Below are 15408 nucleotides of genomic sequence, written 5' to 3'. Positions count from 1 at the left end.
ATGGTAACCAAACAGACTTGCTCGTTTAGCGAACCAAACCATCAGTCCTAGTTTGCCTTTATGAACATCGAATTCAACAATGGCAATAATGTTTTCAATTGGACGTTTGCTTTCAAAAGCAGCTCAAACATAGAACATGTAAGAACATGTAACATGTAGAACTATAGCCAATGAATTCTATCATGCAAATATACCATGTGTGGGTTATAGGGAAATACTGCACACTCTAGAATGCCCTTCAAGCCAATCAGAAACAAGTATTCAACAATGCCCATGGTATAATTAAGCAATAAGGGTGTGGTATATGGCTAATATACCACGGCTAAGGGCCGGGTGGACTGGGTGGTTTGAGCCCTGAATTCGTATTGGCTGAAAGCCATGGTATATCAGGCCACATACCATAGATATGACAAAACAACATTTAGTTTTACAGCTCTTATTACGTTGGTAACCAGTTTATATTAGCAATAAGGCTCTTGTGGGGTTTGTGATATATGGCCAATATACCACGGCTAAGGGCTGTGTCCAGGCACTCTGCGATGCGTCGTGCCTAAGAACAACTCTTGAATAATCGAATGTTAGAATTAAACAATCAAGGCATTTAAACACTTGTTGAACGATAAACGTAGAAATGTAAATGCCTTTTAAGGTGTCTGACAGTGTTCACTATTCATTTGTAATATTAAGAAAAATATTTGTTATTTTTATTTATTTATTTCCTCATCTTTCAAGAATCCCTGATGTATTATAGTGTATGCCATTGAGCAGCCGTTTTTATCCAAAGTGACTTAGTTCCGTACATCCATTTGACATACGTGTGGTCCTGAGAATCGAGCAGCACTATCCCGGAGTTGCACTGAGCTACAAAGGACCACTTCAAAATATAAATTCAACCTCCACTATGTTGGTCTTCTGTCTGTTTGTTTTTAATCTGCAGGCTACAGAGGAGGAGGAATGAGACGGGTCAGTGTCTTTAAGATAGCATTCAGAATGCCTCACCGCTGCAGTTCACCTCAGTCCACCTGCCTCATAGCTCAGGACTACAGCAGACTGTCTACTCAGCAGAGAACCTATAATTGAATGAACTCTCTTCAACAGACTTTGATCCACACAACGGCCAATCAGCACAACACAGAGGCAACAATGGAGGAAGATATTTAGGACAAATTGGCAATGTATTGGGTTGGTTTAATAGATTATAGTTATTAGTTTTCTGTGAAATGTGTAAATATCTTGAGATATTCTTTTATGCTTTTTTAAAATTCTGTCTCATGTACAATTTTTGCAGTAAATAATTAGCATAAAGACCCGTACAGGGCTGGTTTTGTTGTCAATGTCATCGACCAGACCTGTTGACCATGATGTTGCTAATGATCTTGGCACTTTGAAACCAAATCAGCTCCTCTGTTTTGTCAGTCACAAGAGATTACGCTGCTGATAAAGCTGAGCAACAATTGGAACTCTTAGCATGAAGGGTGTGTGTGTGTGTGTGTATATACAAGTATCTATATGTATATGTATGTATGTATGTATGTATGTATGTATGTATGTATGTATGTATGTATGTATGTATGTATGTATGTGTATATATGTATGTATGTATATATGTGTGTGTCCATGTGACCACCAGATGGAGCTAAAGTATAGTATTGTGAACTCCGTTCAGCCCTCTTGAACTCAAATAGGTCATTGATTCATTAAATGGAATTCAATCAATGCAGTTCTACTTTGTTTAAGGTCAAATCCATTGACCTGTGAACTTCCTAATGGACAATGCTGCTGAAAGCCACAGGATGAGGACAATGGTAGATCTTCCAGGGCTATGGCTACCCCCCCTCCTCTCCTCCCAACGTGCATACACACACACTAGATGATGGTAATACTATGGGACCCTTTGAAATGCCCTTCCACAGCTTCCACCCTGCTACACAGCCTTGACTACCTGTCACACCCCATCCTAATGTTAAATAACACCATTCATAATTTAACTTGTTTCTATACTGTCCTGACAGGTTTGCATCAAAGAGATGCACATTGGGTACGGAACATAATATAGCAGACGTCAGATTCTCTCAATAGTAGTAGGTGATTGGAACGAGGCAATGAGAAACTTAACTAGCTGATAAATAACTAGATAGAAGGTTAGTCACACCACAGTGCATTCATTTCACTGACAGAAGTTGACATTTGGTCAGTCTTGTTAGAAAATATTGAACAGAAATGCAATGGTTCATTGGATCAGTCTAAAAACTTTGCACATACACTGCCGCCAAAATCTAAATTACACCTGGGCTGGAATAATAGCATTATGGCCTTTCTCTTGCATTTAAAAAATGATGGTAAAAAATTATACAAAATACAGTTTTTTCTTCTTCTTTGTATTATCAGATTTATATTCTACCTACATTCCTTTCACAAATCTAACGTCCTGAGGTACAGGACGTTAGATTTGGGTATGTCATTTTAGAAGAAAATTGAAAAAAGTGAGCGGATCCTTAAGAGGATATTATTAATATGAATACCTTATTATGTTGTAATCATACTGATTTTTAGCTTGGTCTGAATCTGTCTGACTGGCCACTCTCTTCCTCTACTGTGAATCCCACGCCACAGCCATTACAATGAGTTTAATCTGTGTTGTAGCCCACAGCCATTAGAATGAGTTTAATCTGTGTTGTAGCCCACAGCCATTAGAATGAGTTTAATCTGTGTTGTAGCCCACAGCCATTAGAATGAGTTTGATCTGTGTTGTAGCCCACAGCCATTAGAATGAGGTTTAATCTGTGTTGTAGCCCACAGCCATTAGAATGAGTTTAATCTGTGTTGTAGTCCACAGTCATTAGAATGAGTTTAATCTATGTTGTAGTCCACAGCCATTAGAATGAGTTTAATCTATGTTGTAGCCCACAGCCATTACCTTATAGGCTGCTAACAGTATTGATTGTCACACATAATGAAGGTACTGATGTTGCCCTGCTCACTGAAACCCACGCCAACAGAAGAACTCAATCTGTTCTAATCAATAGAGATTGTGTGTCCATTTTGTGAGTTATAATTGTATTTCTGCATTGGTGGGCCCACCATCATCTCCTGTAGGGTGGTGAAATGACACAGGCTGATAAGAGACATGGAGCTGAATATAGAACCACAGAATCACTAGGAGATGTGTAATAACTGACCCAGTGTAAGGAGGATCATCCTGACCAGGTAAACTACTACCAATACAATAGAATAATGTAATAACTGACCCAGTAAACTACTACCAATACGATGTAATAACTGACCCAGTAAACTGCTACCAATACGATGTAATAACTGACCCAGTAAACTACTACCAATATGATGTAATAACTGACCCAGTAAACTGCTATCAATATGATGTTATAACTGACCCAGTAAACTGCTACCAATATGATAGAATAATGTAATAACTGACCCAGTAAACTACTACCAATATGATGTAATAACTGACCCAGTAAACTGCTACCAATATGATAGAATAATGTAATAACTGACCCAGTAAACTGCTACCAATATGATGCAATAACTGACCCAGTAAACTGCTACCAATATGATAGAATAATGTAATAACTGACCCAGTAAACTACTACCAATACGATGTAATAACTGACCCAGTAAACTGCTACCAATAGAATAATGTAAAAACTGACCCAGTAAACTACTACCAATATGATGTAATAACTGACCCAGTAAACTACTACCAATATGATAGAATAATGTAATAACTGACCCAGTAAACTACTACCAATACAATAGAATAATGTAATAACTGACCCAGTAAACTAGGACCAATATGATAGAATAATGTAATAACTGACCCAGTAAACTACTACCAATACAATAGAATAATGTAATAACTGACCCAGTAAACTACTACCAATACGATGTAATAACTGACCCAGTAAACTGCTACCAATATGATAGAATAATGTAATTACTGACCCAGTAAACTGCTACCAATATGATAGAATAATGTAATTAGTGACCCAGTAAACTGCTACCAATATGATAGAATAATGTAATAACTGACCCAGTAAACTGCTACGAATACGATAGAATAATGTAATAACTGACCCAGTAAACTACTACCAATACAATAGAATAATGTAATAACTGACCCAGTGGCATCCTGACGTAAACTACTACCAATATGATAGAGTAGCATATACAGTTGAAGTCGGAAGTTTACATACACCTTACACCTTAGCCAAATATATTTAAACTCAGTTTTTCACAATTCCTGACACTTAATCCTTGTAAAAATTCCCTGTTTTAGGTCAGTTAGGATCACCACTTTATTTTAAGAATGTGAAATGTCAGAACAATAGCAGAGAAAATAATTTATTTCAGCTTTAATTTCTTTAATCACATTCCCAGTGGGTCAGACGTTTACATACACTCAAATAGTATTTGGTAGCATTGCCTTTAAATTGTTTCACTTGGGTCAAACATTTCGGGTAGCCTTCTACAAGCTTCCCACAATAAATTGGGGTTAATTTTGGCTTATTTCTCCTGACAGAGCTGGTGTAACAGAGTCAGGTTTGTAGGCCTCCTTGCTCACACACTCTTTTCAGTTCTGCCCACAAATGTTCTATGGGATTGAAGTCAGGGCTTTGTGATGGTCACTCCAATACCTTGACTTTGTTGTCCTTAAGCCATTTTGACACAACTTTGGAAGACCCATTTGCGACCAAGCTTTAACTTCCTGACTGATGTCTTGAGATGTTGCTTCAATATATCCACTTAATTTTCCTACCTCATGATGCCATCTATTTTGTGAAGTGCACCAGTCCCTCCTGCAGCAAAGCACCCCCACAACATGATGCTGTCACCCCCGGTTGGGATGGTGTTCTTCGGCTTGCAAGCCTCCCCCTTTTTCCTCCAAGCATAACGATTGTCATTATGGCCAAACAGTTCTATTTTTGTTTCGTCAGACCAGAGGACATTTCTCCAAAATGTAAGATCTTTGTCCTTCCTCTCTGTATATAGTACTGGTACTCCCTGTATATAGCACCACAGTGATCTGGTACTGGTACTCCCTGTATATAGCACCACAGTGATCTGGTACTGGTACTCCCTGTATATAGCACCACAGTGATCTGGTACTGGTACTCCCTGTATATAGCACCACAGTGATCTGGTACTGGTACTTCCTGTATATAGTACAGGTACTTCCTGTATATAGTACAGGTACTTCCTGTATATAGTACAGGTACTTCCTGTATATAGTACAGGTACTTCCTGTATATAGTACAGGTACTTCCTGTATATAGTACAGGTACTTCCTGTATATAGTACAGGTACTTCCTGTATATAGTACTGGTACTCCCTGTATATAGCACCACAGTGATCTGGTACTTCCTGTATATAGTACTGGTACTTCCTGTATATAGCACCATTCTTGTGTTTTTTTATTTTATTCCTCTTGATTTACAATGTATTCCTTTAGTTTTTACTCTGCATTGTAAGGGAGGGCTCTGAAATGATGCATTTCACAGTAACATCTGTTGTATTCAGTGCATGTGACAAATAACATTTGATTTGATTTGATAGTGCCCATAGGGCTGCGGTCATACGGAGTGCACTATAGATAGCGGACATTTTGGATACACACTAACACCCTAACAAAGAGAAACTAAAAGGAATCCTTTCACCCAGGGTGAAAAATACAACATTCCATTTCCAAGTCACAACGTCATGACAACCGTCGTCATGATCCCTCACCTGTCAATCAGAGATGAGTGACACTCAGCTGTCCGGTCCAGAGGGAAGCCCACTCCTCCTTACTCATTTCATCTTGATTATCTTCTGTTGGATCATCGTTCCGCTCCACTTTACCGCTGAACAAACCGCGTGTTCATCTAACCGTGTAAATTGAATGACAACCGTCGTTCCCATCCATGTTTTAAAGGCTCTCTCAACCTCAACAGACTGCCTTCCAACCTGGTAACATGAAGTGAATCAATAAAACTGTCTGCAGTTTCCAAGGGTCAACAAAAAAAACGTGATTTAAATCAAATTACATTTCATCGAGACTCTTAAAAATGTGTACTCTCAACCTGCCTCTTGAAGGTCAGAATTAAATCGTAACTTTTTTTATTTAAAAATGAACCTGCAGGTGAAAGCAAAAGGTAAACAAAACACGCGACATATAGCCTGGTAGAAGCAGCCTGATTGACGTGTTCACGATTCTATACGGTGCATTAAAACAGAATGGCGAACGTGTAAACGGCATCACGCTGTTTGTTTAGCGGGTACCACTTTCTCCTGATTCAGCCCGTACCTGGAACGAACTCGGGACCTCTGCCTTGCAAGCACACGCGACCGCCCTCCTGAAACGTCTTACCAGTCGGCGCCACGCAACAACAAAAAAAGCCAGCTATTCACTGGCGTAAGTGGGGTCTGGTCAGGCTGAGGAGTAAGTTTCACATATTCCCATGTGCAAGAGGGAGAGAGCCTGGGACAGACCTGGACCAGGACACCTGGTTATAGGGAGAGAGCCTGGGACAGACCTGGACCAGGACACCTGGTTATAGGGAGAGAGCCTGGGACAGACCTGGACCAGGACACCTGGTTATAGGGAGAGAGCCTGGGACAGATCTGGACACCTGGTTATAGGGAGAGAGCCTGGGACAGACCTGGACCAGGACACCTGGTTATAAGGAGAGAGCCTGGGACAGACCTGGACACCTGGTTATAGGGAGAGAGCCTGGGACAGACCAAGACACCTGGTTATAGGGAGAGAGCCTGGAACAGACCTGGACACCTGGTTATAGGGAGAGAGCCTGGGACAGACCTGGACCTGGACACCTGGTTATAGGGAGAGAGCCTGGGACAGACCTGGACCAGGACACCTGGTTATAGGGAAAGAGCCTGGGACAGACCTGGACACCTGGTTATAGGGAGAGAGCCTGGGACAGACCTGGACACCTGGTTATAGGGAGAGAACCTGTGACAGACCTGGAAAGGGACACCTGGTTATAGGGAGAGAGCCTGGGACAGACCTGGACCAGGACACCTGGTTATAGGGAGAGAGCCTGGGACAGACCTGGACACCTGGTTATAGGGAGAGAGCCTGGGACAGACCTGGACACCTGGTTAGGGAGAGAGCCTGGGACAGACCTGGAAAAGGACACCTGGTTATAGGGAGAGAGCCTGAGACAGACCTGGACCAGGACATATGGTTATAGGGAGAGAGCCTGGAACAGACCAAGACACCTGGTTAGGGAGAGATTCTGGGACAGACCAGGACACCTGGTTATAGGGAGAGAGCCTGGGACAGACCTGGACCAGGACACCTGGTTACAGGGAGAGAACCTGGGACAGACCTGGACACCTGGTTATAGGGAGAGAACCTGGGACAGACCTGGACACCTGGTTATAGGGAGAGAGCCTGGAACAGACCAGGACACCTGGTTATAGGGAGAGATTCTGGAACAGACCAGGACACCTGGTTATAGGGAGAGAACCTGGGACAGACCTGGACACCTGGTTATAGGGAGAGAGCCTGGGACAGACCTGGACACCTGGTTAGGGAGAGATTCTGGGACAGACCAGGACACCTGGTTACAGGGAGAGAGCCTGGGACAGACCTGGACCAGGACACCTGGTTATAGGGAGCGAGCCTGGAACAGACCTGGACACCTGGTTACAGGGAGAGAGCCTGGAACAGACCAGGACACCTGGTTACAGGGAGAGAGCCTGGAACAGACCAGGACACCTGGTTACAGGGAGAGAGCCTGGAACAGACCAGGACACCTGGTTATAGGGAGAGAGCCTGGGACAGACCTGGACACCTGGTTATAGGGAGAGAGCCTGGAACAGACCAGGACACCTGGTTATAGGGAGAGATTCTGGAACAGACCAGGACACCTGGTTATAGGGAGAGAACCTGGGACAGACCTGGACACCTGGTTATAGGGAGAGTTTCTGGGACAGACCAGGACACCTGGTTAAGGAGAGTTTCTGGGACAGACCAGGACACCTGGTTACAGGGAGAGAGCCTGGGACAGACCTGGGCCAGGACACCTGGTGAGGTAACAGTGATAACAGTGTATCCCTCTATCTCAGACTGTTATCAGAGCCCCGGGGGAACTCTGATTGAATCATATCCAGGATATGATCCAGTTTGAACATACATGAGAGAGCAGAGAGAGCCTCCGAACCACTTAGCATGGCTAGGTGGAGCAGAGAGAGCCTCCGAACCAGTCAGCATGGCTAGGTGGAGCAGAGAGAGCCTCCAAACCACTCAGCATGGCTAGGTGGTGCAGAGAGAGCCTCCAAACCACTCAGCATGGCTAGGTGGAGCAGAGAGAGCCTCCAAACCACTCAGCATGGCTAGGTGGAGCAGAGAGAGCCTCCAAACCACTCAGCATGGCTAGGTGGAGCAGAGAGAGCCTCCAAACCACTCAGCATGGCTAGGTGGTGCAGAGAGAGCCTCCAAACAACTCAGCATGGCTAGGTGGAGCAGAGAGAGCCTCCAAACCACTCAGTATGGCTAGGTGGAGCAGAGAGAGTCTCCAAACCACTCAGCATGGCTAGGTGGAGCAGAGAGAGTCTCCAAACCACTCAGCATGGCTAGGTGGAGCAGAGAGAGTCTCCAAACCACTCAGCATGGCTAGGTGGAGCAGAGAGAGTCTCCAAACCACTCAGCATGGCTAGGTGGCTGGTGGAGCAGAGAGAGCCTCTGGGTGACGATCATGATAGTGTGTCATCACGTCTCTCTCTTGCATTATGTACGTCATCAAAATGGTCACATTTGCTGTCTCTCTCAATTCAATTCTCTCTCTTCTCTCTCTCTCCTTCTCTCTTCTCTCCTCTCTCTCTTCTCTCTCTCATCTCTCTCTCTTCTCTCTCCGTAAATCATGTCACCAACTGCAGTTGGATCTCTGATGTTCCCAGAGTTTCTCATGGTTTCATCGGTCCTTGTTGCCACCTCTCTGTCTCTCTCTCTCTCTCTCTCTCTCTGCCTGAGTGTTTAAATTGCTCTCTGAACTACTAGCCACAGAACTGAGAGGAAACTAGCCACAGAACTGAGAGGAAACTAGTCACAGAACTGAGAGGAAACTAGCCACATAACTGAGAGGAAACTAGTCACAGAACTGAGTGGAAACTAGCCACAGAACTGAGAGGAAACTAGCCACAGAACTGAGAGGAAACTAGCCACAGAACGGAGAGGAAACTAGCCACAGAACTGAGAGGAAACTAGCCACAGAACTGAGAGGAAACTAGCCACAGAACTGAGAGGAAACTAGCCACAGAACTAAGAGGAAACTAGCCACAGAACTGAGAGGAAACTAGCCACAGAACTGAGAGGAAACTAGCCACAGAACGGAGAGGAAACTAGCCACAGAACGGAGAGGAAACTAGCCACAGAACGGAGAGGAAACTAGCCACAGAACGGAGAGGAAACTAGCCACAGAACTGAGAGGAAACTAGCCACAGAACTGAGAGGAAACTAGCCACAGAACTGAGAGGAAACTAGCCACAGAACTGAGAGGAAACTAGCCACAGAACGGAGAGGAAACTAGCCACAGAACTGAGAGGAAACTAGCCACAGAACTGAGAGGAAACTAGCCACAGAACGGAGAGGAAACTAGCCACAGAACGGAGAGGAAACTAGCCACAGAACTGAGAGGAAACTAGCCACAGAACTGAGAGGAAACTAGCCACAGAATGGAGAGGAAACTAGCCACAGAACGGAGAGGAAACTAGCCACAGAACTGAGAGGAAACTAGCCACAGAACTGAGAGGAAACTAGTCACAGAACTGAGAGGAAACTAGCCACAGAACTGAGAGGAAACTAGCCACAGAACTGAGAGGAAACTAGCCACAGAACTGAGAGGAAAAGGCACTTTAGAATTCTCCTCATTTTCCTCCACCACTTTGTCTGACTGACTGAAAGTCATTTAAATTTAAAATATGTTCTGCCAAGTTTTGCTAGATAGAATATTTAGCTGGGAAAGCTGATGTGTTGATATCTAGACCTAGTTATTATTTTATTTGTGTGCATGTGTATAATCGACCGACCTAAGTTGTTGTTTCTGCAAGGAGTTTTTAGCTGACAAACTGGTGTTTATTGCTGATACTGATGAGAACAAGTCATTGCTCTAACAAAGAAGTGTCATTTATTTTTTATTTTATTGGAAAGCTATCCACATAAAACGTGGATATGGTAAAACAGTAGGCACTGTCAATGAGCCGGCAAACAGACTGCTGTTACAGGCAGATACAGGCAAAGTATTGGCTTCAGTTAAAATGGCAAAAAAACAAACAACATTACAACAAACTTTCAAAAAAATCAAATAAAACAACATTTGAATGGATTTGTATACGAGGTTACAGGCTAAAAGCTTCAGTTTCATACATACTGTATGAATGCATTCATTGATTAGCTTCTGTTCTTCATAATGCTGTCAGCTAAATAACTTCAGATTTAAAGGTGTCTTCACAGGGCTGTAATAACACTATCGTAAGACTGTTATAATGCTAGTATTAAGCCTCATACCACACCTGTAATAAACAATGCAAAGCCAGCATCGCCATGGTATCCAGGTTGGATAGCGATGTTACTTTAGAACAATTGGAATGGTCTCAGACTCCGCCCACCCAACTCCGCCCACCCACCAGATAAACACTCATATACCCATATCTCAGTGGCATGACTATGGGGTTGAGGGGGCAGGTAGCCTAGTGGTTAGAGCGTTGGGTCAGTAACCAGCAGGTAGCCTAGTGGTTAGAGCGTTGGGTCAGTAAACTAAAGGTTGCTGGATCGAATCCCCGAGCCGACAAGGGTAAAAATCTGTTGTTCTGCCCCTGAGCAAAGCAGTTAACACACTGATCCCCGGTAGGCCGCCATTGTAAATAAGAATGTGTTCTTTAACTGACTTACCTAGTTAAATAAAGGTTTAATTTGTAACCTCCTCCTGGAGATCTACAGGGTGTGCTGGCTCCATCCTTGCTGAGTCAGCTGGTCAAGGTCATCTGTTTAGGGTAGGGTTGTAGCACAAACCTGTTCACTAAGTAGCTGTCCAGGAGGAGGGTTGGCCACCCCAGAGCAATACATACAGATTTAGCCCTGGGCCATCCCCAGACAATTAAGAAAGTCAACCAAATTCCAATTCCACATTCTCCTCACCGAAAAGCATTGAAGATAATTGGACATTTTTTTGTGTACCTTCTGAACTGACCCCACCCCTGGCCCTTGGAAATGCCTGTGCAGTAGTACACGCCTTCTGTGAGAGTACGGTTAGCGCTACCATTGTCCCTCCGGTGCGGGGCTGACGTCAGCAGCAGCTGAATGAGTGGAGGGACTTCTTGAAGAACTTCCTGAACTCTGTGTTGAAGACCGTGTAGATAATGGGGTTGAGGGCGCTGTTGACGTAGCCCAGCCAGGTGACGGTGCTTATCAGGGCCTGCGGGATGTAGCAGGTAGCACACAGGGCCCGGGTGGTGTGGACAACGAAGAACGGGGTCCAGCAGAACAGGAAGCAACCTGAGGGGAGGAGGAGGAGGAGAGGTAAGGGGTCTGTTCTGAACAATGGATCCATTAATTGATTCACGGATGATTGATTCATTAGATGATTGATTGATTAGATTATTGATTGATTAGATGATTGATTGATTAGATGACGTGACTTTACCTCCTTACTGTGTAAGAGTATTGAGAGTCTGGAAAATATCCCATCAATTATAAATCAATCAACTTATATCTACCAACTGTAGGTCTTGATCTACATATTATCTACCTACTGTAGGTCTTTATCTACATACTGTAGGTCTTTATCTACATACTGTAGGTCTTTATCTACCTCCTGTAGGTCTTTATCTACATATTATCTACCTACTGTAGGTCTTTATCTACCTACTGTAGATCTTTATCTACCTACTGTAGGTCTTTATCTACATATTATCTACCTACTGTATGTCTTTATCTACCTACTGTAGGTCTTTATCTACCTATTATCTACCTACTGTAGGTTTTTATCTACATACTGTAGGTCTTTATCTACATACTGTAGGTCTTTATCTACCTACTGTAGGTCTTTATCTACCTACTGTAGGTCTTTATCTACATATTATCTACCTACTGTAGGTCTTTATCTACCTACTGTAGGTCTTTATCTACCTACTGTAGGTTTTTATCTACATACTGTAGGTCTTTATCTACATACTGTAGGTCTTTATCTACCTACTGTAGGTCTTTATCTACCTACTGTAGGTCTTTATCTACATACTGTAGGTCTATATCTACCTACTGTAGGTCTTTATCTACATATTATCTACCTACTGTATGTCTTTATCTACCTACTGTAGGTCTTTATCTACCTACTGTAGGTTTTTATCTACATACTGTAGGTCTTTATCTGCATATTATCTACCTACTGTAGGTCTTTATCTACCTACTGTAGGTCTTTATCTACCTACTGTAGATCTTTATCTACCTACTGTAGGTCTTTATCTACATATTATCTACCTACTGTATGTATTTATCTACCTACTGTAGGTCTTTATCTACCTATTATCTACCTACTGTAGGTCTTTATCTATCTACTGTAGGTCTTTATATACCTACTGTAGGTCTTTATCTACCTACTGTAGGTCTTTATCTACCTACTGTAGGTCTTTATCTACATATTATCTACCTACTGTAGGTCTTTATCTACCTACTGTAGGTCTTTATCTACCTACTGTAGGTTTTTATCTACATACTGTAGGTCTTTATCTACATACTGTAGGTCTTTATCTACCTACTGTAGGTCTTTATCTACCTACTGTAGGTCTTTATCTACATACTGTAGGTCTATATCTACCTACTGTAGGTCTTTATCTACATATTATCTACCTACTGTAGGTCTTTATCTACCTACTGTAGGTCTTTATCTACCTACTGTAGGTTTTTATCTACATACTGTAGGTCTTTATCTACATACTGTAGGTCTTTATCTACCTACTGTAGGTCTTTATCTACCTACTGTAGGTCTTTATCTACATACTGTAGGTCTTTATTCCTCTACTGTAGGTCTTTATCTACCTACTGTAGGTCTTTATCTACCTACTGTAGGTCTTTATCTACATATTATCTACCTACTGTAGGTCTTTATCTACCTACTGTAGGTCTTTATCTACCTACTGTAGATCTTTATCTACCTACTGTAGGTCTTTATCTACATATTATCTACCTACTGTATGTCTTTATCTACCTACTGTAGGTCTTTATCTACCTATTATCTACCTACTGTAGGTCTTTATCTATCTACTGTAGGTCTTTATATACCTACTGTAGGTCTTTATCTACCTACTGTAGGTCTTTATCTACCTACTGTAGGTCTTTATCTACATATTATCTACCTACTGTAGGTCTTTATCTACCTACTGTAGGTCTTTATCTACCTACTGTAGGTTTTTATCTACATACTGTAGGTCTTTATCTACATACTGTAGGTCTTTATCTACCTACTGTAGGTCTTTATCTACCTACTGTAGGTCTTTATCTACATACTGTAGGTCTATATCTACCTACTGTAGGTCTTTATCTACATATTATCTACCTACTGTAGGTCTTTATCTACCTACTGTAGGTCTTTATCTACCTACTGTAGATCTTTATCTACCTACTGTAGGTCTTTATCTACATATTATCTACCTACTGTATGTCTTTATCTACCTACTGTAGGTCTTTATCTACCTATTATCTACCTACTGTAGGTCTTTATATACCTACTGTAGGTCTTTATCTACCTACTGTAGGTCTTTATCTACCTACTGTAGGTCTTTATCTACATATTATCTACCTACTGTAGGTCTTTATCTACCTACTGTAGGTTTTTATCTACATACTGTAGGTCTTTATCTACATACTGTAGGTCTTTATCTACCTACTGTAGGTCTTTATCTACCTACTGTAGGTCTTTATCTACATACTGTAGGTCTATATCTACCTACTGTAGGTCTTTATCTACATATTATCTACCTACTGTAGGTCTTTATCTACCTACTGTAGGTCTTTATCTACCTACTGTAGGTTTTTATCTACATACTGTAGGTCTTTATCTACATACTGTAGGTCTTTATCTACCTACTGTAGGTCTTTATCTACCTACTGTAGGTCTTTATCTACATACTGTAGGTCTTTATTCCTCTACTGTAGGTCTTTATCTACCTACTGTAGGTCTTTATCTACCTACTGTAGGTCTTTATCTACATATTATCTACCTACTGTAGGTCTTTATCTACCTACTGTAGGTCTTTATCTACCTACTGTAGATCTTTATCTACCTACTGTAGGTCTTTATCTACATATTATCTACCTACTGTATGTCTTTATCTACCTACTGTAGGTCTTTATCTACCTATTATCTACCTACTGTAGGTCTTTATCTACCTACTGTAGGTCTTTATCTACATACTGTAGGTCTTTATCTACGTACTGTAGGTCTTTATCTACCTACTGTAGGTCTTTATCTACCTACTGTAGGTCTTGATCTACATACTATAGGTCTATATCTACCTACTGTAGGTCTTTATCTACCTACTGTAGGTCTTTATCTTCCTACTGTAGGTCTTTATCTACCTATTATCTACCTACTGTAGGTCTTTATCTACCTACTGTAGGTCTTTATCTACCTACTGTAGGTCTTTATAACCGTTGTTACCAAGACCAAGCAGAAGCTGAATCAAAGTGGTGTAAAATCTCCGTACAACCACCAGACTTTACTGTTCCACTGCCAACCCCATCTGATCTGATACGTGAAGCACAGCCATTTTATAAAGTGGCTTGTTGACGTTTTACAAAGTCCGACGCACACTAATGAGAGAGAGAGAGAGAGAGAGAGAGAGAGAGAGAGAGAGAGAGAGAGAGAGAGAGAGAGAGAGAAGCAGAGAGAGAGAGAGAGAAGCAGAGAGAGAGAGAGAAGCAGAGAGAGAGAGAGAGAGAGAGAGAGAGAGAGAGAGAGAGAGAGAGAGAGAGAAGCAGAGAGAGAGGGAGAGAAGCAGAGAGAGAGAGAGAGAAGCAGAGAGAGAGAGAGAAGCAGAGAGAGAGAGAGAGAGAGTAAAATTCTGTGTAAAACATTTGTTAATATCCTTTTCCAACCGCGAGAGGGTAAGTAAGTGTACGGCCGGTTGATCATTTAATGTTGCCACAGGGTTATAGCAACCCAAGCTATTTCTTCACACGCAATCAATTCACGACGACACCTCCGCGGCTGGGTAACACTCATTTACACTGCCTAGACCCTGTCAACATTGATACGAGGGAATCCCAAATAGCCCCCTATTCCTGGTCAAAAGTAGTGCACTATGTAGGGAATAGGGTGCCATTTGGGACGACCCCCACCCCCCCCAAAAACAGTCTTTACAATATGGCGATAAGAGTGAGATAAATGAACA

General features: G+C 42.2%; 2 protein-coding genes across 4 annotated transcripts in view; one reads left to right on the top strand and one right to left on the bottom strand.

Moving 5' to 3' along the window:
* The window catches only part of LOC116371138 (NAD-dependent protein deacetylase sirtuin-3), a 6881-nt gene extending 4893 nt beyond the window's left edge, over window positions 1-1988 (top strand). Inside the window, exon 7 of the mRNA XM_031820055.1 lies at window positions 938-1988. Within this exon, the coding sequence (XP_031675915.1) occupies window positions 938-958 (21 nt within the window). The 3' untranslated portion in view covers window positions 959-1988. The remainder of the gene's footprint in view (window positions 1-937) is intronic.
* Window positions 1989-10125: 8137 nt separating this feature from the next.
* LOC109876805 (D(4) dopamine receptor) overlaps window positions 10126-15408 on the bottom strand; it is a 38939-nt gene continuing 33656 nt past the window's right edge. For 2 of the 3 annotated variants that reach the window (XM_031820050.1, XM_031820052.1), the window contains exon 4: window positions 10126-11515. In XM_031820050.1, coding sequence (XP_031675910.1) covers window positions 11307-11515 — 209 coding nt within the window. In that variant the 3' untranslated portion in view covers window positions 10126-11306. The remainder of the gene's footprint in view (window positions 11516-15408) is intronic. The other variant, XM_031820051.1, reaches the window with a different exon arrangement.

The sequence above is a fragment of the Oncorhynchus kisutch genome, unplaced genomic scaffold (assembly GCF_002021735.2).
Source record: "Oncorhynchus kisutch isolate 150728-3 unplaced genomic scaffold, Okis_V2 scaffold2951, whole genome shotgun sequence".
Lineage (NCBI taxonomy): Eukaryota > Metazoa > Chordata > Actinopteri > Salmoniformes > Salmonidae > Oncorhynchus > Oncorhynchus kisutch.
Note: the sequence above shows the minus strand (reverse complement) of the source record. Positions and strands in the feature narration are given on the sequence as shown.